The sequence below is a fragment of the Vidua chalybeata genome, chromosome 1, assembly GCF_026979565.1.
Source record: "Vidua chalybeata isolate OUT-0048 chromosome 1, bVidCha1 merged haplotype, whole genome shotgun sequence".
Lineage (NCBI taxonomy): Eukaryota > Metazoa > Chordata > Aves > Passeriformes > Viduidae > Vidua > Vidua chalybeata.
In genome coordinates this window covers 84,044,098-84,067,161 of record NC_071530.1, presented here as the reverse complement: position 1 = coordinate 84,067,161, position 23,064 = coordinate 84,044,098, and the positions used below count along the sequence as shown (strand labels likewise).

Genomic DNA, 23,064 nt, shown 5'->3' with positions numbered 1-23,064 from the left:
ATAGAGATTTGAATATAAATTCCTGAAGAGAATGCACTTGTATGGAAACAGTGGTTCCTTCAACCCATGTGGTGTCTTCCCTTCTCTCTTCCCTCCCCTGGTCTGAGACACATAAATGTATTGCTGCAGTGCCAGATCCAGAGTCCACCAGCTCATCCTTTCAAGCACTGAGCCTTCCAAGGTTAATTCAGGGCATCATTAGTCTGTGCTAGGACAGACTGTTCAAGGCATTTTGCGGAACGTCTCCTGTCCACGTGGTAGAAGGATGCTGTCAAGACCTGACTCCCAAAGCCAGTGTTCTTGGAAGCAACTGGCCAGCAGTGCTGCTATAACCAAAGCTGTAGTAGATTTGATGCCAAGTAGAACAGATGAGCTACCTTGTATTTCACAGGTCTGAGCATGGGGAGGCCACTGTGTTGGAAAGGATCAAATATCCTGTACTTTCTTTCTGTGTTACAGCTTTCCCCAGAATAATAGATGAGATTTTTTTTTTTTCTAATACAAGCTTAAAGGAAATAATTTTGAAGATGTTTTCTCAGATTGGACAGATGCTGAAATTTTCCATTGCACCAGGGTACAAATATTCATTCTCATTATGTTTCTTTTTGTCCTTCTGATGAAGAAGGAGTATAGTCTGACAATGCACTTCAGAAACTTGGACAAAACATGGAAAGTGGCCCTGGTAAGGATTCTTGAATAGGCTAAATGTTTTATGAGCAACAGCACATTGTTGTGGGTTGCATTAGTCCTTTAGATTGTGTGAGCAGCATCGAGTATAGTAGTTAACATGTACAAACTTGTGCTTTTGGCTCAATTTAAGTACTGTATCCTGTTAAGAGCCAGTCCATTGATATAAGATCTAACTAAAAAGCCTCTTTAAAAAAAAAGGAATATGACATTCTCATGGTAAGAAAACTCAATTTTTAAATTGAATTCCTATTGATAAGTACGGTTCACTCTCACAAATACCAGGTTTTTCGGGGACTTCAGTGTTTGAGTCAGTATTGACCAAAACCAAAGAGCTTAGAACATGCAGCAAAGGATGTAGCTTTCAACATTTCTTTGTCAGTGGCAGTCCCTCGCCAATGAGAGTGACTTGTTTTGGAGGTAAGGCTAATTTGCAATTAAGTACAAGCTAGAGATACATTATCAGGTTCTGCGGGTGCCAGCAGAAGAAACAAAACTTCCATGTAAACATGCGACTTTCCTGCACATTTCTTTCCATGTGAAGAATTTCCTAATATAAACTTCATTTATTCAGTGGTGTTTTATTAGAATTAAAAGAGACCTAGCTTGTTTTTTAAAAATAAAGGGTATTTTTCTAAGTACTTCTAAGTATTCTTCATTTTTCTAAGTACTTTATAGGTGAGGACGCCTCTAAGGAATGATTGCTTTCACTGAGAATTTTGTGCAATTGTTTCTTTTCTGTATTGCAAGACTTCATTTTAGCTGTAAACGATGTAAACTGTCTCTAACAGCCACAGTGGTTTTAGTCTCATTAAAAATAGAACAAAGCTTTTAGCATTTCTAAGCCTGTCAGTTGGATTCCCTCATTGCTAGCTGATTAAAAGACAGCAACCATGATGCACTGAATTTTCTTCTACCATAATAAATGGCATTCTGATCCAAAAAGGGCACACTGTGGAGTATACTGTCCATTTTCTCTGTGCAGAGTATGGGAAGATGACTCAATTTTTGCAGAAGTGGTTGGTTCCTACTAAGAGAGGACTGCATCTAGTGAGAGAGTTCTTGCCAAATGTTGGATTCAGGAGTGTTGAAAGCCCTGTTAATGCCAGTTTTGCAAAGATCAGCCTAGAGAAGCAGAATCTCTAATGTTAGCCTGTGTGCATGCTGTAGAAGTGCATTACTGGAGCTGTCAGCTAACACTCACTATGTTCACTCCTGTGTTACTGGAGAAAAGCCTTTTGGGAGTAAACAGCTGCTGCCAGATACTGTTGGAGGTTGCTAGCTGTGGTCCAGCTCTTGCTAGACTACATTAATTAATTAATTAATTAATTTCCTGGACGCCAAAGAGACACTGAGAGTTGGGGCAGGGGGTGACAGAAAGAAGCTGGGTGATGTTGCTTGTTGGCTTACCCTGATAGCAATTGCAATGCAGGTAGTGATAAGTCACATAACTAGACTCCTAAAAATAAATCTGAAGCACCTTCAGAAAAATAAGTTTCTGGCTCAGCTATAGCAGTGGCTTCTATAACTGTGTTGGGCTATAGCTTTTAGGAAGAAACACTTCAGTGGCTCGGGGCATGCACACTATGGAGTTTCAGTGTTGACAATGGGGTCCAAATCCCCAGTTTTTTTTAGACTTGAAGGTTTTCTGATCAGTGAGTTGCTAAAGCCCAGAGGGGGTCAGGAGATAAGTTCCTCCAAGGTCAGACTGACAAGCCTTTCTGCCTTCCCCTGTATCATGGGATGTAATATAATTCCTGTGATTCATTTAACAAATTCTCTGCCACTGCAGAGACATGGACCATGGACGCAGGTCTGTCTTGTCTGTCAGCCTCATTTTCCTTCTCCCTTTGCTAATTTCTGATCTGTTGTAGCTGTTGTATATGTTGCATGGTGGGCTGGTAAGTCTGCTGAGGGTTGTAGGAATGTGTGGATCACAACAGGTCTGTGTACCCTGCCAGGTTACCGCGTGTTTTCAGTGATTTGTGGCACTGAGGATCGGAGGTGCTGTGGTGTGTTGGGAGGAATGTGCTGCTGCTTTTGCTGCTCCTTTAATCCCAAACTGGCTTGTTTGTTCTTGGTCTCCAGGGTTATTGCTCCCAGTCTTGACAGGCAGTACTGTAAAATCAGAAGGATTCCTGCAGTTAGTGGCTTTGCTACTTCAGGAGAGAAAGCCTGACTTTTGACAAAGCTAAGTGGCTTTATTTTAAGCCCTTGTTTGTACAAGCTCTCTTAGCAATGGGAATGCTAAAATTCTAGGTTCACAGTTACTCTGTTGACTTACTGAGCCTTTCACTTGGCTCTTACCTAGTCAAATGACTATAGTTAAGAGGCAGGAAACCAGGTTACAGGTCTTTAATTATGTAATATGTGGGTTGTCTGAGAATGCGCTTTAAAGTTTTTTGCCTAGTGTGCAAAGCCTGTGTTTTCTTTATTTGTATGACATGTTAAACACTGCCAGAAAACAGTAAAACATACACACGCTGTTTGAGTAAACTTGAAATCGTTTGCAAAGCAGTGACTTTGGACAAATCCAAGAACCTTGCACTTCTCTCAGGACACTTAATTAGAACACATTTCCTCAAACTCTGGGGTGTCAGCTTGCTGAAAATGCATTGTACAGCTGTCTGGTAGGGGACTGTGCTGCCATGTTTTTAAGAAAGGAGCGTCACATGAATTACTAATCAGCTGTGGCGTTTGGATTAGAATTTGAACATTGGTCTGGATATGTCAGTTAGATTTATTCTTGTAATAGCCTGTATATTTGCCTTCACAGGGCTAAGAGTAAAATTGAGTGAGTAGAAACTCTGGATGGCTATGGATACCACTAAGCTATAGGAAAGTTGACTGAGATGAATAGCTGGCTACTCGGCACTTAGCATAATTGAGTCTATTATCCTCTTTGTACTTTTGATGCTTGAAGTAAACCAAAGCTGCAAATTCATGGTATAAAGAATCAGCATAGCTTAAAAAGCAGTGCAGGAAGTTACTTTACATAAATGCAAACAGTCTTTTGTTTAGAAAGTGAAGAATCTTACTGAAGCATCCTCAGAAGAAATGCTGTCTAATCTTTTCATTGCCTAAGGAAACTCCAGGGACATGTTAAGAATGACAGTACTGAGTCAGATAAAGAAATGTTTGTCTTATCTGTGTCCTTCTTCTAAGAGCAGCAAGTTGCAGGTACAAAGAGAGAGTGTAATTTCTGAAAGTATCCCCTTTCTGCTCCTGAATCCTGGAGCTGTGTCCACTTTTTCACAGGCCTTGGTGTTCACCGCTTCAGTGAATTTCTGTAGTTACTTTTTTGTCTGGGAACCACTTACACTTGAGCACTCTGCAATAGCTTCCTTAGTCTGTGCTAACATAAGGTACTTAATTTTGCTTTACACAAGTTGCCTGAATGGAGTAAAGCTGTGGTGGTTCAAATAATGACACTGCTAATTTTCTCTTTACGCTCAGCTAGTTTTAAGACCTGTACCTTGGTGTGTTGAAGGAGGACCGCCAGATTGGCAGGGAGCTCCTGTTTGGCAGGAGTGCCCTCTCTGCAAACTGAGGCATATCTGCCTTGATAGTCTCCTAAATTGCAATGAGACCCATCAGCACGTCTGACTTTACTTTCTGTTGTGCTGGACGGTGTACAAACATCAGAAGTATGTCATGATCTTGATCTGTTGCTGTGGGACTGCTGGCACGAGTACGTGCGACTCTTGCCCAATTGAACCTTTTGTTCAGGGGCACAGCAGTGTGGGTTTGCAGGCAGCTACAGTAAATCCTAAAACAGGGACTGTCGTCTTGGTGGTCTAGACATCCTCAGTCTGGCCATGCTCCCGGGAGCTTCTGAGAAGCTGTGCTGCCACTTGTAGCCTTTCTTCATTTTGTAAACTTGCAGAGACTGCTAAAATTAGAAGAAGCTGAACCTTCAGGGGATTTCCAGATTTCTCAAGAATGCTACTCTGTCTCCTCTTATGCTAGACCCCTTTCTTTGCAAAGAATGAGGGAGAAGGGAAGTATAAATGATACTTCATTATTTGTACATTCAAATCTGCCTCCTCCCTTCTCTAAGCACTATTTACCTGTAAGATTACCCTGAATGACTGACTGGATAACCTTTGCTGAAAAAACTAGGATGAGAGAAACAGCAGTAGGGTGGTAGCAACACTGGTCTGTCTAATAATGTTGTCTCATACTGATAAATACTCTGCTGAGCTAAACTGCAGGTGGGAACGGTGGCACTCAGAGCCAAAGAGGTGATTAAAGAGCACGTGTGCAGACAACAGAGCTGCTGTAGTATATGTCTGCCTGATTCTCTGATTAAAAGATGAGATTCAATGTTTTCTTAGATAACTGAAATGCTTACCGTGCTAGCACAAACAGCAGCAAACATTGTATGTCATAGTTAAGGACTGCAACTTAAAAGGCTTGGTTATAGATTGAAAAATAAATCTAGATTGTCCTGGTTACTGATACGTAGAGATAGCACTGTCTATGAGTGGACTTTGGCTCTTAAGGCGATGCAAGCACGTCACATTTTGTGTCATGCAACATAGGTTTGCAAAAGGACACTGTAATCTGACCTGTAATGATGGTGTGCTTGGCTTTCTGAAATGCTAATGCTTTAAAGGACCCTGCTTCAGGTCCTTCTAGCACTCTTGCTAGTCACTCGATTAAATCATCCTTGGCTGCAGAGGCTGACTGGCAGAGAAAGCAGCACATGCAAAAAGTCAGCGAGGGCTAATGCTCAGCTAGCTTCTAAAAATACTACAATAGCTGGATGGTACAGTAAGTTAAGTAATATGGTTTAATTTCATATTGAGAGCATTTATTGGAAGAGGAGGGAGAGCTGGGGATTAAGCCATGAAGCAAACAAATGACTTGCTTGGAGACCGCTTTCAGCTGCAGTGGGGGATGGTGACGGACCAAAGCAGGTGCCCACCTTGCTGAGGACCACGGCCTCAGCGCTGAGCTGGGGCCCAACAACAAGGCTGCTGGCACAGAGTAATTATATAGCTTTATTTCCTGCCCCCCTCCCCTTTCTTCTTTTACCCTTGTTCCAGCATGTGATCTCCACTGCAGCTGGCCGAGTGCCAGTATTTGTGCACAACGGACACAAACAGATTCTGGAGGGTCATGTGAAACTACCCCTGGCTCTTTAAACCTCACCGCCCTTACCTTTTCCTCTCCACTGCCCGCATTGCTCTAGCAGGTGTGGCTTTGTTTATGCACGGCCTGTCGCTTTGCTTTAGCACCTGGGTTTTGCTGGCCCACGGTGTCCAGAGGAAACCTTTGCCTCCCTGTTTTGCTCAAGCTGCAGGAGAGCTCTCTGCGTCTTGTGGGCAGGCATTTGCACCGGGCAAAACAGGCAGGGGCATCACCTTTATAAGGGCAGCACCAGCAGTTATTAGTCACTGTAACCTCTGCTTCTGAAAACTTTGATCTATTTTACCATGGCTTTGGCTTAACTTTGTGAGTAAGGCCTGTGGTTCTCAGCATCTTCTGGTACAAGATGTAAGGTGATTCCAGAGAGGGCGTATCCTCTTCCAGTAAATTTTTTGCAATTGCTAGTTTAAAAAAAAAAAGAAAAGTATGGCTTAATTGAAGAGTTATGGCCCTAGAGCCAGGTGAAACCTTGAAATAAGGTCTCTCAGTTAAGTGTTTGTGTGTTACTGCTGTGGGAAACCCAAATGTAAAATCATGCATCTTGGCCCCGTTTGACCTTTGTTACTACCTAGTATTTAATGAATCTCACCTTCCAGAAGGGACTTTTTTTATGTCGGGGCAACTGAAAACACATTTAGGTATGTGACAAATGGCTTATAGTTGGTTTTCTTGTTCCAACTTTTATTTCTCTTGGGATGCCCTGTTGCTCTTCCCAGCCAAGAGGCAGTCACTGCATCCCTGTGTTAGACATTGTGACTTCTTCCTGGGAAGTGGAATTAATGCTGCTAAACTGCATGTGTGATGTTTTAGCTACCCTATAAAAACTGGTCATATTGAATTTCATGGAGGGAAATGCACAGAGAAAAGCTCTGGGCTGGGGAGGGATGTTCTGCTGAGTTATCCATGCTTGTGATGCTTACCTCTTACTTAGCCTTTGTACTGAAAGCAGCCAGCTTCAGCTTTAAGTTTTGACTGAAACTTTCCTAGATAAGTGTCCCCTCCTCACTGCTGCCCTTGGCACCTTGCAAAAATTACAACTGAACTTTCTGGGGAACAGGTTCATAATTTTGTATGTCATTTCTGCAGTTGCCTTCTTATGCTGCAAGTCCCAAATTTCCTGCCTCAAATTTAAAATGGGAATGATGTGGGTCAGGTCAGTGATGGCTGTGTGGTATCCCAAAGAAGATGAGATAAATCCAGTGAGAAGGACTAGTGCTCCAAAAGTACTAATAATGTTACAATGTGATACCTTGTGGTTGCAAGGGATTTGATGAAAACAGGAGCTCATGAGTTGCTTGTTCCTAGTAAGGTAGGTCCAGTGAAAGGGCTAAAAAATACTGCTGTGTTTCAAGAAAGTAAGAACAAAGACAGTTGTGCTGACAGAAGGTCTGATGTGGTTTGGGCTTTTTTTTTTTATTCCAGAGAAGCAATAACAAAAACTCATGAGATAAACGAGATGCAGCGCATGAAACAACAGCAGTGTTGCGAAAATCAGTGCAAAGAATGTAAAGACCTATAAGGGGAGGTAGCCAGTATGGAAGCAGAAGTTTGAGTGGTCCCAGCTGTATCTGGGATAGATAGATAGATAGATAGATAGATAGATAGATAGATAGATACATGGATGGATGGATGCCATTTGTATTTTACCATACAGTGTTTACTCATAAAAGCCTTCCTTAGTCATACCACTGTTGTCAGTTTCTGTCTTAGAAATGCCTGTGGGCTCCTGAACCGATCCCTGATAGTGATAACACTTGAGAGCAGTGCTTGAGTACTTGAATCAAAGCTCAAGCATTTGCTGGGACAGTCTCTCTGATGAAGAGATAATTTATTTCATATACTGTATAATTATACACAATACTAGTCCCCAAACACTACATCCATTATGATTTTGAGCATTAGCTTATACTTTGTCAGTGCTGGACTGAAGGATCAGGGTTGTGCGTAGTTGAATTGCCGCTCGCTGTGTGCTTGTTTCTGCTCTGCCTTAATTACAATGTCATTTGCCATGAAAGTGGTTCCTGTGTTTTGACATAAAAGCAGGTCATGCCATTGTGTATTTAGCCCACACTTGGGGCACAATGGGATCATGTATCTAGTCACGTATATCGCTGTGGCAGCTTATGCTTGGTGATACATCAATGCAGTCAACTTTGTGCACTTTTCCATACCCCCCCTTAGCTGGTGTATGCAAAGGTATGCCAGGTTTGTAAAACTACCCACCTGCTCTAAATCTCCTTCTCATTCTTCTAAAATTACTTCTAACTTACCTTCCTTTTCCTATTTTCTTGTGTATATTTAAATTTTCCTGCTTTCTCCTAGTTATCTTCTTTGGCAAGATCTGTGAGAAACTGTGGTATTTTAGACTTAGCCAAATTCAGTTTGTGTTAAAACTTCATGAAACTTGATCTTGTGAGAATTCCAGTATGAAAAAACAACAGGTTGGCATCCAGAGCTATGGATGTTTATCTAAACTGAACTTCTGATTTCTCTTGAGGTTTAGTAGTTCACTACTGAATCTGTTTCAGTCCAGTTAATTAGTTACAAAGCCCTAAGCCACAGACTTGGAATTAAAGAAAACAAAGCCCCAAGCCTCCGCATAATTTGACGCAAGAAGAAACTTTTGTTAAACTAGGAAGTGCACTTACATCATGTTTCTCTGTTTGAAACACAAACTGGTGTACAGATGAGCCAACAGCACAGTCATTGATTCTGGATCCATGCCACACGTATTAATGTGACAGCCTAGTGTCCCCCTGTGATCTGTTCCCTCACCTTCTCTGACATTGGTTTCTCCTTTCAGAGACATGGCGGGGTTTTTTTGTTTTGTATTGGTGGTTTGACTCCATGTAATATAGCTTGCAGGGAGTACAGAATGCCTGGTTTTAGTAAGATATTGTGCTCTTCTGTTTTTAGGACAATGTAGATCAGACTTCAGCTCATGGTCGGCGGGATCTGGTGGAACCAGGTTTCCAAGAACCATCTAACCGCATCTCCCTGAACCACCAAGGTAAGGAATAGCGTGTGGAAATCCAGGATTCTCAGGCGAGTGCAGGCATGCTTTTGCCTCCATGGCTGTTTCTCCTCACTGGGGGAAAAAGAAAATGTTCTGGATGGTTAGAGGGGAGAGCTGAAGAAATCGGTTTTTGTCACAACTGTCCTTTGAGCTGTGAGTGAAGGTGACGAAGGACTTGTATGCATCTCAAACCTTGTAGCCCAAGATAGGATTACTATCCTGGGTGATAGGGACATTCTCCTATTTTTATGAGTGGGGAGGAGGAAAGTACTGACATTAAATTCAACATTTGTAATGTTAAGGTTGCATTTAAAAAAAAATCTTTGACTGCTGTAAGATGGGCTCTGGCTCAGTGTCTGCAGTAGGAGAAGAAAAAAAAACCCAACATGTTTACTTGCTTTCCATGACAGAAATCAGCTCATTTGTGAAAAGATAGCCCTGAACTAGATGTTGTAATGTAGATGTAATAGTTTAGCTTCTATAATTCAACAGGACCATTCATAAAAAACTAAAACAAATCTTAAAACTCTGTCTTCACTGATTTCTGTCTGTTCAGAGACCTAAAAGACAACAGTTGCAATTATTACAGAGACTGTTTAGTTCAGATTTATTGTTTTAGGTTTGAAATAATTGATAATAGTGTTCTTTTAAGCAGTGAACCCTCTTACCTTTGGGCTTCCTGATGGTTTAATTTGAAACCAAGTCCTTGAAGGTTATCTTCAAATGTTGTTTCATCAGTGCAACAACTAAGAATAATGCAGACAGAACAAGACTATTGAAAAAAAAAAAGATTACAAGCATCTAACTTAAAATATTTGCCAAACATGACATGCTTAACTTTTCCTTTAAAAATTCATTTTTTTTTAATTTGTCAAGGGCAGCAAGACTCATATTTAATGACTTGTAGATTATCAAGACAATTAAAGTTGCACAAACAAGTCCCAGAGTGTAATGAGGATTGTATTTTAACTTGCTCCCCTTTCCATGCTCCAAGTATTCTGGTGTTTTCTAAAGCTTTGCTTTCAATTGAAAAGAGAAGGCAACAGGTTTCAATGTAATCCAGTCTAAAACTTACAGTAGCACAGGCAGTGTGTAGTGGCATGTTTGGTTGCACAGAACACATTTTAGAAGTTCAATTTTTCATGTGTTTTAGAATTAATAATGTTTGTTGTATTATTTTCACCTATGTCGAGATGTCCAAATTGTGGAACAGATCTATACATGTGACTTCTGAAGCTATATGTAAATATCCCCCTTTAATCAAGGGATGTGGGGAGGGGAGGGAAGCACATCCTGTGTGATCCGGGTTCATGTGTTACAGTGCATGTGTCTGCTGCTTTTGAAGTTTGAGCATTTATAGAAGAAATAGGTAATACTCTGTTTGGATGGAGGAATGCCACCTTTGCAGCCTAACATTTTCCCACTTCCTTTTCGGATCCTTCTTTTCCTCTATCAGTATTGTTGTACCGCAAAAGGATCCCTACAGTGTCACCTGACGTGGCTCTTTCTCAGCCACTTTGAGACAAATGTTCAAATTAATTTAGGAAACAGCTGTCTTTAAAGAAAATTGTTTGCATACAGGGTACTGGCAGTTCAATGCCTGCTGCTCAAGCAAGACCCATTTAATGTTTTTCCCCAGTACTTTTTGAAGTAAAGATTGCTAATGCATCCACAATTTGTTTGGGATTTTTCTTCTATATCAGCTGACTGACGGCAATCAAATCCACTGTTTCTACTATCATTCTACTTCTTTTGCTGCAGTAAATACATAGTACAGTATCAATCTTGATGCTGTTATGTTAGGGGTCTGGATTAAGAACTGAAACCTAAATGCTTAATGGTGGCCTTTAATGCTGAGCTAGGCTGTAGGAGTTCTGCCTTTTTGCAGTGTTGGAGGGAAGCAAGATCCCTGCTGCTCTGGTACCCTCGTGGAAATGGAAGTGGCCATAAGCGTGATGTTACGTCATGTCTTGCGTGTTTGCTCTGCCCAAGTAGGAGCATCTACGCTCCTTTTCTAGCATATGAAGTAAATATTCTTGTCCAAGAACTTGAATGTACAAGTATTTTTAGAGCTGATATATATTCTAGAATTCCAAATTAAGGAATAGAACATATTAAAATACAGCATGAAGAGCTTCATCTCAGGGAGTTGTGGCATGGTCTGAACTAGCTCCCATATGGTCATATTAGTCACATAGTAATTAGGAAGATTAGATAATTAAGATGAAATGGATTTTTACATTCTCTGGCCACTATTTGCTTTGTTTTTTCTTATTCTTACACTAAACTTTGTTATCCATTACTTTCTATTAAAGCCTGGCTGACACTGACACTGGTTTAAAGCTTAAAAGAGTAAACCTGTATCCAGAAGCAACTTGTAGAACCACTGCAAATTAATGTTTGGTGGTATGCCTTGATTATGTTGATGAAAAAGATGTTTGGAACAGACTATGGCAATTTTTTGCTTCCAGTTAAATGCAATATTACTTGCTGACTTAGGCACATGCCTATTAGGAGACCTAAAGTTTTCTGTGAGTGGCACGAACAGAAATTGCAAAAGGATTAGAATTGGCTAAAATTCCTGTGTGAGATGTTCTCTGCCTTTTTCTCTTTAGTGTACTGTGCGTTAAACACTGCAGCTGAACTTTGAGCAGCCCTAGTTGTTACGTTGTTTTATGTGTGCGCTTGCAATTCACACCTGACCACCTTGCTCAGAGAGCGCAGCAGATTTGCCAGTTTCTGTTGAACATTAACTTGTGGTCCTTTGCTTTTCACTGGGAGAGCTTTCGGTACAAGCACCTGCAGTTCTGAACCAAGACTGCTTTCCACAGCCTATAAAAATGGTGATTAGCTTCTTCCCAAGGCATCTGAATTCCTTTAACACAAGCTGGAAAAAGAGCATTCAAGTGGAGACTGAGATAGCCCTGCCAACTGTCCCCGCGTGAATAAGCCCTTTCTTGTGAAGGGTATTTCAAGTACGTGTTTCCTGCTGAATCACTGGTTTTACACAAGCAGATGCTTTATAACTCTTCAGCTTCTTCTTTCAAAAGAATATATTGTAAAGATTGGGGAGCAGAGATAGTTCTGTAAAGTGAGGAGCCTTTAGAATAGGAAGGTTTCATGTGAAACTAATGTGCAAAATTGTGTGCAGATGGAATAGTATTTTTTCCTAGAAATAGTTTAATAACTGCTTTTGTGTAGGTATGCTAATAAACTTGCTTACTTCAACAATGAGTATTTTTATATCTAAGCCATTATTTAGTTTTTCACTTTTCAATAGTTCTGCTAATTGGGCAAGTTTTGTAAAGGTACTAAATGCAAAGAGTGTGAACTATGATGTCTTTCCTATATTCCCATAGGATACTTCATAAATCAAATGTAATAGGAAAGAACAAGCTGTCTTGCTGAACAATACTAGTATCCACTAATGTAAAGGAACAGATATGCTTCAGATACCTATTAAAAGTTAGAGAAAGTTAAGAACAGCCAGCCAGGATTTGGCATTTAATAACCAGTAAGTCTAAGTATTTCTGGAACAGTCCTTCCAGAAGCTGTAGTAAAGCCTCTAGGCTTGAAGAAGAAGAATGTGTGCAAACTCTATGGCTTTTCTGAAGAGGAAAGGATAGGAGTTGAAGGTACAAACAAAACAATTATTTACCATCTTCAAAAACACCAAGAGGAAGTGAGAGCATGCTTAGGAGGCAATGACAGGTATTGTTCTTTTCAAAATTTTTCCTTTGCAAAAGATTCAGCAGTCATAAATGTTTAAAATTTTGCAATGACAAGTTTTCTGCAGTGTGTAGTCTACAGTACTTGTACTCTGTCCAGTAGTGAGGGGCAGAGCTGGGGACCCATAGTAGTGATTTTACTTCCAACCCTTCCTTTCACACAGGGATGCCATTTAGAGGCCTTCCATAGAGGTGATAGGCTCCCGCATTTGTTCTCCCTTGTCCCTTCCCAAAGGCTGCTGCCGGTTCTCCTCTCTCCCTGAAGTATCCTGGCAGTGCAGCCTCTGTTCCTCTTGGCTGCTCTGTGCTGCTGCTGTGTGATGCCACCAAATATAACCTTGAATGTGTCTCAGTAGCAAGACAAAGCTATCATGTAGATTTCCCTGTGCTACTGTGGAAGAGCTTTGCTGTATGAATTGTGATGGCAAAATGCACTATGCTACAGAAAACTCTAAGCCCAGCAGAATTTGTTGACTCTTGGACTTCGGGGGTTTTAACCTGCTTGCCATGCCACTGCTGTTTCTCTTCTTGCTCCATATTTCTGGGGTTTTAGTTGCACACTGGTGCATATTTTGGAGCTCATTTTTTCTGTTTGTTTTTCTAGCAGGCAGCAAATGCTGCCAACTTCAGTCCCAGATGTGAAGTTTATGGGCAGTGCTTTTTATTGGTACTTGACATGTACTTTTTGAGATTACATAGCCACTTCTTATTCAGAATTTTAAAGCCAGGCATAAATAAGGTACGTTCTGTCACCTTGCCTTTTAGTAGAAGTATTAGACATGCAGTGCTGGCACTTTCTGTATGTATGTATGTATGTACTCATGGGATGATTGTCAGTTTCTGTACAAATGTGTTTTGCCATGGGTCTGTGATGAAAGATTTATCTTCCTTTTATTAGTGCATTCACAAAAAGTCTTCCTTTCCCAAGGTGCTCTCAGCTCTTGCTGGACTTGATGCTTTTAAAACTGCAATTTGCAGACAGAGCTGAGCTGAACCTTTTGGTACCTCTGTCTCCACAGCCAGGTGCCTCCAGCAGCAGAAAGGAAATAGTGATAAGGTTTCAGCCACCAGCTGTCCTTTCTCAAGAGCCTTTGGTCTTTCTTGGTCGGTGATGATAGGAAGTCTTGCCGATGAACATGCTTTGGTTGTGGATTGGGTGGGCATTACATTTCCTGCCTGTATGTACGGACCACTTGGCTCCCAGTGAAACAGGAGGGATCCAGGGCATCTGCCAAAACTGGCATCATATTGCAGTTGGCTCTTGAGGTGGATGCTGTCCTGTACCTTGCTGGCTAGTCATTAATACATTAATTTTTAGAGAGACAGTAAATGTCAGCGTGGTGGAAACTTCCCTTCAAGCACACTGGAACAGTCCTGTGTCCAAAAACTATTAAGCCCATGTAAATACAGGCAGACCTTTGAATGAGCATGGGTGTAGGTGAAGTATTGTAATGCCTAAGATTCAGCCCAGAGAAATAATACTGTGTAGTGCTCTTTTTCTCCACTACTGTTGTTATTACTTGCTTTTAATATATTTTCTTCTGTATTTGCCTCAGGATAGACATGGGAGGTTGAGGCGATGTTGTTATTCATTCTGTAGCTAAGGAGGAGTGTGTTTAGTAACAGTTGGTGCTGCTTCTGAAATGCTTCAGTTGTGGGATCTGACTGGGATGAGCTGGTTATCTGGTGTATCAGAACTAACCCGTGTTTTTTGCAGAATCCAGCTGGTACTGAATTGAAAGTGTAGAATGAAAAACAAACATTGTTTGTATTTCAGAGACAACACTGCCAGACATTCATGAATTCTTGTGCTTTGTATAAAAGTTGTTGTCGTTGTCCAGCCTTAGAAAAAAACCACCATTAGTGCCAAAATGATTTATACTGACTAATCTTACGTGGAGAGCGGAGGCCCTGCTTCCTGCCTAGCTCATTACAGTACCTTTGTCTTCTTTTGGAGAATGCTTCCATTTATATTTGGTGATGAATCTTGTTAGCATGGCTACTAGGAGGGCACCCGTAATAGCTGTGTAGAAGTTTAAATTCCCTCATTAGATTAGTTTCCAAACCCTTGGGCTGACAGAACTCTAAAAAAAAAAATATGAAAAGAGAAGACAGTAGATTGGTATTTAGTACAGATTTTTTCAGAGATCTGCAGTGAGCTGCAGGAGACACATGAACTGAACTGATTGAGTTTAGCTGGAAGACTCTGTACATAATGTAATGAAATTGAGTGAAAACAGTGAAATGAAAAGAAACAGACCAAAAGATATTTAAACTGTACCATATTCAAAGAAAATAAATTGTAGGTAACTGATGGATTTTGTTTCATTTTTATTGTAATTTTTATTTTATTTTTTATTTTTATAAACTTTTATTATTAACTTAGTATTAATTATTAATTTAGTATTATTAACTTATTAATTTGGTATTAACTTTTTAGTATCAGCTTGCAAATCATCGGTTCTGGACATATTTAAAATTAATTGTGTTCCTCTGCAGCCGCATGATATGAATAAAAAAGCATTGTAATATCTCATAATTGACAAGCATGGTATTTTAAGCCTGTTTTTAATCTCAGGATTCAGTGTGTCAATCTGTTGAATTTCTCTGAGGAGAATTTGGTGTAGGGAAGCAGCCCACTGTCTTGTTTGTATAGGGTTTGCCTTGGGGCCTTTGTTCACTGGAAGTTTTACAAGGTGAGATGTAGAAAAAACTAAGAATTTTAAGTAAGCCTCAACCAACATGTACTATAATATTAAAAATTAATTTTAAGCCTTTGTTTTTCTGTGTCATATGGAAGAATGGTAAAGTTATTACCAGGTTTGCAAGGACCTTCTTGCTGTGCTGGAGGAAGATGGTTGCTGGGGCAGAGCAGTTGCATTAAAAGAGCAAGTGGAGCTGGACTGGGAAATTGGGTTCCTTGCTGAAGATAGACCATGGTGGACCATACTCATCCCTCAGGGACTGAAGCTGTATGGGTGTATGACAAGTTAAATAGTGGTTTGTGATTTTTTTTTATATACTGCAGATATCTTTCAAGATTTGTATCTGCTGTTACCATGGCACAGAGGGAAATAAATTCACAAAGTGTGAATTCAGGGTGATTAGAGACTCCTTTCTTGTTATTGTTAAATTCTTGTCTAAGGCTTTGGGAGGGGAAGGTGTAAATTGGGCATCTGGGTGATGAGCTTCTCTTGCTTCTTTACAAATCTGTCTCAGAAAAGGGGGCATTTACTTCCCTTACCTCTTATGTGTTATTACCTCCTTGAAAACAAGTTAGCTTAGTACTAGCATAAGTGTACAGTGGTGACTCTTTTAAGAAACTCACCACAAGTCAAATAGAGAGAGACACTGCAAAATCAATTGTAAAATCAAATATCCTTTTTAATTCACTTTAGTTTTTAATATTAAAATATATGAATTTCCTGCTGCCACTGAAGAGAAAATCAACTGTTCTCTTTGCATCCTTTGGCTGAGTAATGCAAGAGGCAGCATGTGATGCCCTCTCTCTTTGTTGGCGGGTGTGAACTCAGGGGCATCTGGTGGAAAATTTCCTCCCTGTGCTGCAGCTATTGTGCAAACACAGCACAGGGGGAGCAGCACGATTTGGGGGTGTCCTGATTCAGGGCAAATTTGGGAGAGAGCCTCTGAAGGTCTTTCTCTAGAAAGCAGATTGAATCAGCCCCTCCCCCAACTGGTTCGGGAAAAAGACATCCTTAGAGAAAAAGTGGAAGAAAACTGTTTATTTCACAGGCAAAGCATTCACCAGCACAAAAAGAAGAACAACAAAAAAAATTGAACAATACTGAGCAATAAAACCTCTTGCCGCTCCAAAAGAGAGACAAACTCTAAGTCCTCTCCCTGGGCTGCAGCTCGGCTCACTCAGTCTCTTACCAGTCCCTCCGGCGCTGGAAATGCCGCGGCCCAGGCCCGGCTGGACCACAGATGCAAGTTCCAGGTGCTCTTTTGGGTTTTCGGTCCAGAGCAAGTTTAAACAGGTCCAAAGAAAAGAAAGAAATCGCAGTCCAGGGAACTTCTTTGCCTCAGCTAGCTAAAAACTAAAAGCAGAGAAGAGCTCTGTTCTGCTGTCTGTCTGTCTGCAGACAGCACAGTCCGGGAGCAGGAATGTGGAGGAGTGAGTGCAGTGTCTGAAAACAAACCCCGCGCTTCTTCTCTTACCCCTCACTCTCGGAACCAGTCTTAAAGTGCAAAACTTAATATTCAGCATAAACAGAACAGATGACTGGGGATAAAAACACCATACAGTCAACCCTGGACAGGGGCGCTCTCGGTGAGGGGCTGGGGTGCCAGGGGTGGGTACCTAAACACGCTGGTCTGTTGGGAGTGTCTGCAGGAGGCCAGTGTTCACATCATGGATTTGCTCACGTTTGGCAGCTCCCCCAGCCGTGGGCCAGCTCTGTGAGGTGAAGCCACTGGTGGCACAAACACTTTCTGTGCCGCTGCCAGCGCTCCAGTGGTCACCGGGCCCCTCGCCGAGCAGGCACCTGTGTGCGGGCACAGCCTGGCTGGTGACTCCTTGGGAGAGAGAGCGCCTCGAATTGTGGGAATCCTGGAGGGGAGCAGCCTGCAAGCCCTTCATGGGGATGGTGTTGTTCCAGGCATTCCCTTTCTTGGGCTTGAGCTCACAGGTCTGACGCGTCTGTTTGAAATGGTGTGTCTGGGGAAATACAGATAGCTGAGGGAAACCAGTGTTTCAGTATCCACCTCGTGATGAGGTGTTTCATCCAGGTATCAGAGCTGAGCTCATTTCTTGCGTTTATCTCACGTCTTTCACGAGGGAATAAAAGTCTGTTATCCTATGGGTGGTGCACTCCCTCCTCTGTAAGTGTATTTGCTTAGCAAATGGCATGGTTCCATTGCTAAAGCAGTTAAATATGATAGATTTCACTATTTTTAAGATAATTTTATATAGCTATTTATACTGTCCAACAGGTATTGGGAACTTCTGGTCTCAGGTCTTCCTCTGTCTACTGGGCAGCATTTTTCTTCCATTTGAGTTAGTGGTCCAAAATTGAGCTTAGTGATCTGAAATATCCTCTTCTAATTTAATCAATGAAAGTTAACTGTAAAATCATGGGATGAGCTCTTATGTTCTCTGGCATAAGTGTATTGCCTTTATGTTTTCTTTTGTAATATGACTAAATTTCTACTGTCAACATGTTAGAGCAAAAGGATGGAAATTAGTAGTTTCCATCCAGTTTCCAAGCTCTTTTGATAGCTTCTGGATGGCATTTTTAACATGGTTGAGTTGAATTCTTGCCTGTGCTACTACACCCTCTTCCTTCACGTTCTTGGATTTTGCATATTCCCTGTTAGGGGGAATGTTTTAAGTATACTTATCTTTATGTAAGAACCTTTTGAACCTTTTAGTGAAGGTGTTATAGCCAAATGTCAAAACATGGCTGTGGGCACTTAAAGTAGTTTCAATACTAATGACCTTTCCAGCTAAGAAAGTTGATTTATTATGTAGCTTGGCTTTTAATTATGCTATAACAGTGACAGTTGTTCAGTAAAAACAGTGTCTCTGCAATATCAGAATATTAACTTTGAATTCTGACACCTTAACCAAAATCAAATTCTAAGTTTAAAAGGCAGTTTGATATATAAAGGGGAAGGATATTTTTAGAGATGGTAATAATCCATATTCACTGCAACTGTACTGTTATATATTTTGAAAATAATCTTTTAAGAAGTATCTCTAATTTTTGAGATAAAAGTACAATGTCACTATGCAAGGTCAGTTTTAGTGGCAAGAGAACTGACTTTCAGTATCTGAGTGCATGGAAAGCTCTAGGGCTTTAATCTGGTTTCATGACTGTGTTCAAATCTGAAATAAATCTATTCTGCTTATTCAGACTTTTAAGAGTATCATCCCTCAGAAACTGATTGCCATTTATCTGCAGCACATGCAATGTTTGAAATCACTGTGACTGTTGAGGGGAGGCTATTTTATTTTATAAATCCCTCTGCTTTAGTAAAAGCAGACAGATTTCTCAAGAAAACAGTGTTAACTATACCTCTGTGCTTTCTGAAGATGATGGGGGAAAATGGACCCCATTTTCTATGAAACTTATTTCCAAGAGTGTGGTAGCAGTGGTGTGGTCAAGTAGGGGCAGATATAATGTCAGAAACTGCTCCCTGAATTGATATTGGTTAGACTTCATCTTTGCAAGAAACCCTTTAACGGCCTTATTTCGTGTGAACATTTAACAATTTTGCAATCAGATTTTTTTTCTTTTTTTTCAAAATGAAATCCATTTAACCAGATAAAGTCCTGATTTGCTCCTATCCCTGAACTGATTTTTGCTCTGTCTCTGACCACCAATGCAACTTTGATCTTCCTTGTGATGCAGGTGATTTTTAATAGCTGACACAGTGCAGCCCTCTTGTCTGCAAACGTTTCTGAGAGATGCATATCTGAGTTTTGGATTTTTGGTTTCCCCTGACCTTCAAAGTTATATTTTTGGTGTCTGTCAAAGTAGTGAGAGGGTGGAGAACAGGCAGTACAGCTCTTAGTTTCCTTCCATTGTTTGTCCTAATAAGTGTCCTAACCTTTGGTTTCTGTCTCTTCTTTCCAGTGCCTCAGGTGAAAAAAAAGTATGAGTTAATTTACTTTTTTATGAGCTTCATCTTTAAAGCAGAGCTTTTATCATCTTAGAAATTAATACAGAAATTCACTTTGCTTCTCTTTAAAAAAAATTAAATAAAAAAACAAGTAATGTCTATCTCTGTAACATTTCTAGGGGTGAGAAATAGAATGAGAGTGAGGTAAGACTTGTTTGCAGTAGTGAAATGGGGCATATTTCTGATACTGCAGTTCTCCTGCAGGCTTCTGGTGCTCCTAAAGGCTTCTGGTGCTTTAAAGTTCCTTGATTCAACTACTTTGTGCTCCTCCTTTTCACTTGTTAGTTGGTCTTAATTAGAGGAAGAATTATAAATGCTAAACAAAAGTTGTCCTTGTGCTTAAAAATTAAGTGGATTTTAAAAGTTGGCTGACAGTTTAGAGCAAATTTAGGTTAAGCAGTCTGAACAAGTATAGAATTCGTGTAAGTTTTTAATATAATGTTCTGCACATTAAAACAATTTTCTGGAGCTTAAGTACTAGAAAAATGGGATTTTCACATAGAGACATAACACACTGTACAGCTGAGAGGAAAATGCCCAGTTCAAGTTACAGCTTAAACATGATCTTCCTTAGAAATGTCTTTTCTAATCTGTATATAAAATAAGGACTGGTTCTGCAGATTTCTGGGAAGTCGAGGACTGCCGATTTTAGGATTTTTCTAGCATGGGACCATATCTCTTCTAGCTGAGACAAACAAATTACACTGGAATGCACTCATGGTCTACATCAGCAAGTATACCTTAGCTCAGTTATGTCAAAAAGAACGTACACTGTGGTGTATCAAAAAAAAAAAACCAAAAAAACGATGTAACTAAAAATACTTGCCTAATAAATTTCCGTGGTCTTGGGTGAATGTGAAAGTAGGCTTTCTTAGTGGCAGAGTTACGTTTATTTATCAACATGATTTTCTATGTTTAAAAAATTATTTAAGATTCATGAATGAAGTCAGACTTCAGATACCAAGAAGACTGAAAAATGGTACAGGCTTTGATTACAGGAACTTCCTGGTTCTTTCTGTAAGCCCTGCACCTCTGCAGAGTGTCCTGCCTGTGTTTACAGCCAGTCCTTCCTGAAAGAATGTGATTGACCAAAGTCTGGCTGGCAGGTTTATAGGTAGCAGGGTCCTTGTTAGGGGGTTGGTTATTTTTCACTCCTTTTGGAAGTTGCATGGAGTAACAAACGTCCACAGCCTACACTGTGGGGTTGCATGGACTCTCAGGCACAGATGGGAACGAGGGGTTGCAGACTGTAGCAGGTGATGATGGCAGCAGCAGACCTGGCTCCCGTGTGGTGGTAGCTAACCATCAATGACTCAGGCATCCATAAGCTACTCAGAATAACTGGACAGCAGAAATCATGGCAGGATGATGACAGGCATGTTCTTCTTTACATGAGCATGCAGAAGCAGCCATGGGCTCTCCACCCCACAGCCCACAACCCCCTCTGTGTAGAAGTTGGGAAATACTTTTTGGGGTTGGCCACTGCCTGTGTGGAGCAGGGCAAAGAGTTAGAAGCCCTCGTTCAGTGAATTAGCTTCTACACAGAATTAAACAAATAACTGTAGATGTCTGCCTACATTTTCCCCATCAGCAAAATGAGGATATTGCTATTGCAGAACTTCTGTCAAATATGTGGTTGAGATCTGCTTAGTAGTGTGCATGGTCTTTTTGAAGATGAAGTCTCACTTCAGCTTTGTTCATGGTATTGAGAGCCAGTTCTGCAGAGATGAAGTCAAGACTGAAATGAGAACATATGTGAGATTGTGTCCTAATGCATTGGGTAAACCATGGGGTATTACTTTGATATGATGGGTAGCCTTTCTGTAAATTGACTTGTTTGTAAGTACCATAAATGTGCTTTGATTGATGGTGCATAATTCTTGACTCACAGGAGAGAGGAGGTCAGTGAATTAAGCTGAAGGGTACTTGAAGCTTTGTGTATGTGGGGGTTGAAATTAAAGTTGGGAGCAGTGACCAGACATGTCAGATGACTTTGGAACATTTACTACCAAAAAGAAAAAAAAAAGGCATTAAATGCAGGATAAAGACATAAGTTAAAAACACTTGAGGCATAAGTGAAAAGCCATGGAGTTTCTTTAAGATGGTTTTAGTTTGTAGCTGAAATGAAACTATTGAAAGAGATCTAATTTGTTTCCATTATTGTAGGAGCCAAGATGTCTACTAATACAGTATTTATGTTTGTGGTAATATCTTTCTACCATTGTGTATCTCTATAAACTTTCTGTTTAAGAAAACAACTAAACAAAGCAAAACAAAAAACCCTCTCAACCCTTCCTCCCTATGGCAATAGTGCAGAGATTTTTGGGCCAGGATACATGTCTCCTGCTGTGTTATGCTGGTGAAGTACAAAACAGAGAGATCTCTTTCTGAAGAGCAAGTTTAGAGATGAATCTGTCAGACTGTTGGCTCCAAGGCAAACTGAGAGGATCAGAGAAATTTGCTGAAGGCCTCCTTTCTTACAGTGAGGGTGTTTGAGCAAGAAGACTTGGTGATCTCCGTGCTGATGACTTTGCCCTGAAAAGAGATGTTCTCAGACCATTTGCATTCCCCAGGGTCTGGTGTCTCCCAGGGGTTTGGTGGTACAGCTGCGCTGGCACTCTTCCTAATGTACTTGTAATAGCAAAAAACCACTTTCTCTGAAGGAAGTTTATGCTGGTTTGACAAGTGCAATGAAATGCAGCAATAAAAGCATTCTTAGACACTTATACTGGGCTAGAAATACAGATATTTTAACAGGAAAAGTAGTAGAAATGTGGAGTCATTTCTATTTAACTGGTTGTTCGCAACCTTTCCTTGTATTTCAGGCAAATGTACAGATATATACAAAATGCATTTTATTATAATGTGGGAAGACAGAGTCTTATAGTGCATACTCAGTTTTGAGGGGCCAACAGACAGACTCACTAATGAGGGCAGAACTGGGAGATGTTGTTGACAGAGTGAGTGGACACTAGAGAAGTTAATAGGGTAGAAAAGGACATAAGTAGCTCTCTATGAAATGGTTCCCGACTGTGGTGACAGAGGAAGACAGAAAGAATCTGAAATCCATTTGAGACAAGTATAAAAGAAGATAACTCTTCAATTCAGCAAGATAACTCTCAAAATTAGTTCATTGCAAGTTGAAAGGAAGTCCATATGGAGTGTCTGCTTTGGAGAACTGTTGGAGATGGAGGAAACTTTGAAGTGGTTTCTAGTGCTTTACGTGATGCAGAAGCTCTTGGTGCAGGTCTTTCCTGTTCTGAGACCATATGTTGGTGTTTTATTCATTTTATGGTTAGAGTTAAGTGTGTTTAGGTGCATAAACATGTCAGAAAAGAGAAATAACCTTCATTTATTTTTCACTACTAAAGATTAAAATACTTTTAGGTAACTATACATTCTGATGTTCTCCTACAGCTGCCTTGGCTTGTGCTTTAGGTTGTAAATTTGTCAAATAAGGAAACAAAGTCTGTACTTGTTTGTTTGTTTGTTTTTCTAGTCAGATGGTCTTTGGGTCCATCTAAGAAAAGATTGAGGAACATCAGTGAAAATATGTTGTCATACCAAAGAAAATGCTTTTGAATTTTTTAAAGGGGAGTAAAATAACAAAAGATAATATTGTACTCTTGCATTATTTATGGTGCCTGTAGCTTTGAAAAAAATCTTGTGATGTTAAGGCTGTCCCAGAATGAACTGGAATAGTACATTTCTCTAACTCTGATTTCTTATTTTATCGATAAAGCAGACATAGCAAGCTTGAGACTTGTTTTAAGCTCATGTAATAAGAGGAGGGGATAAAACCCCTCAAATTTTATAGCTTAATAAAATAAGCAA

The 23,064-nt window shown here is 40.4% G+C and overlaps 1 protein-coding gene across 5 annotated transcripts in view; it reads left to right on the top strand.

Annotated features, from left to right (window-relative positions):
- GRB10 (growth factor receptor bound protein 10) overlaps positions 1-23,064 on the top strand; it is a 146,322-nt gene that overhangs the window by 53,701 nt on the left and 69,557 nt on the right. For all 5 annotated transcript variants that reach the window (XM_053957031.1, XM_053957074.1, XM_053957038.1 and 2 more), the window contains one exon: positions 8,758-8,851. In XM_053957031.1, the coding sequence (XP_053813006.1) occupies positions 8,758-8,851 (94 nt within the window). The remainder of the gene's footprint in view (positions 1-8,757; positions 8,852-23,064) is intronic.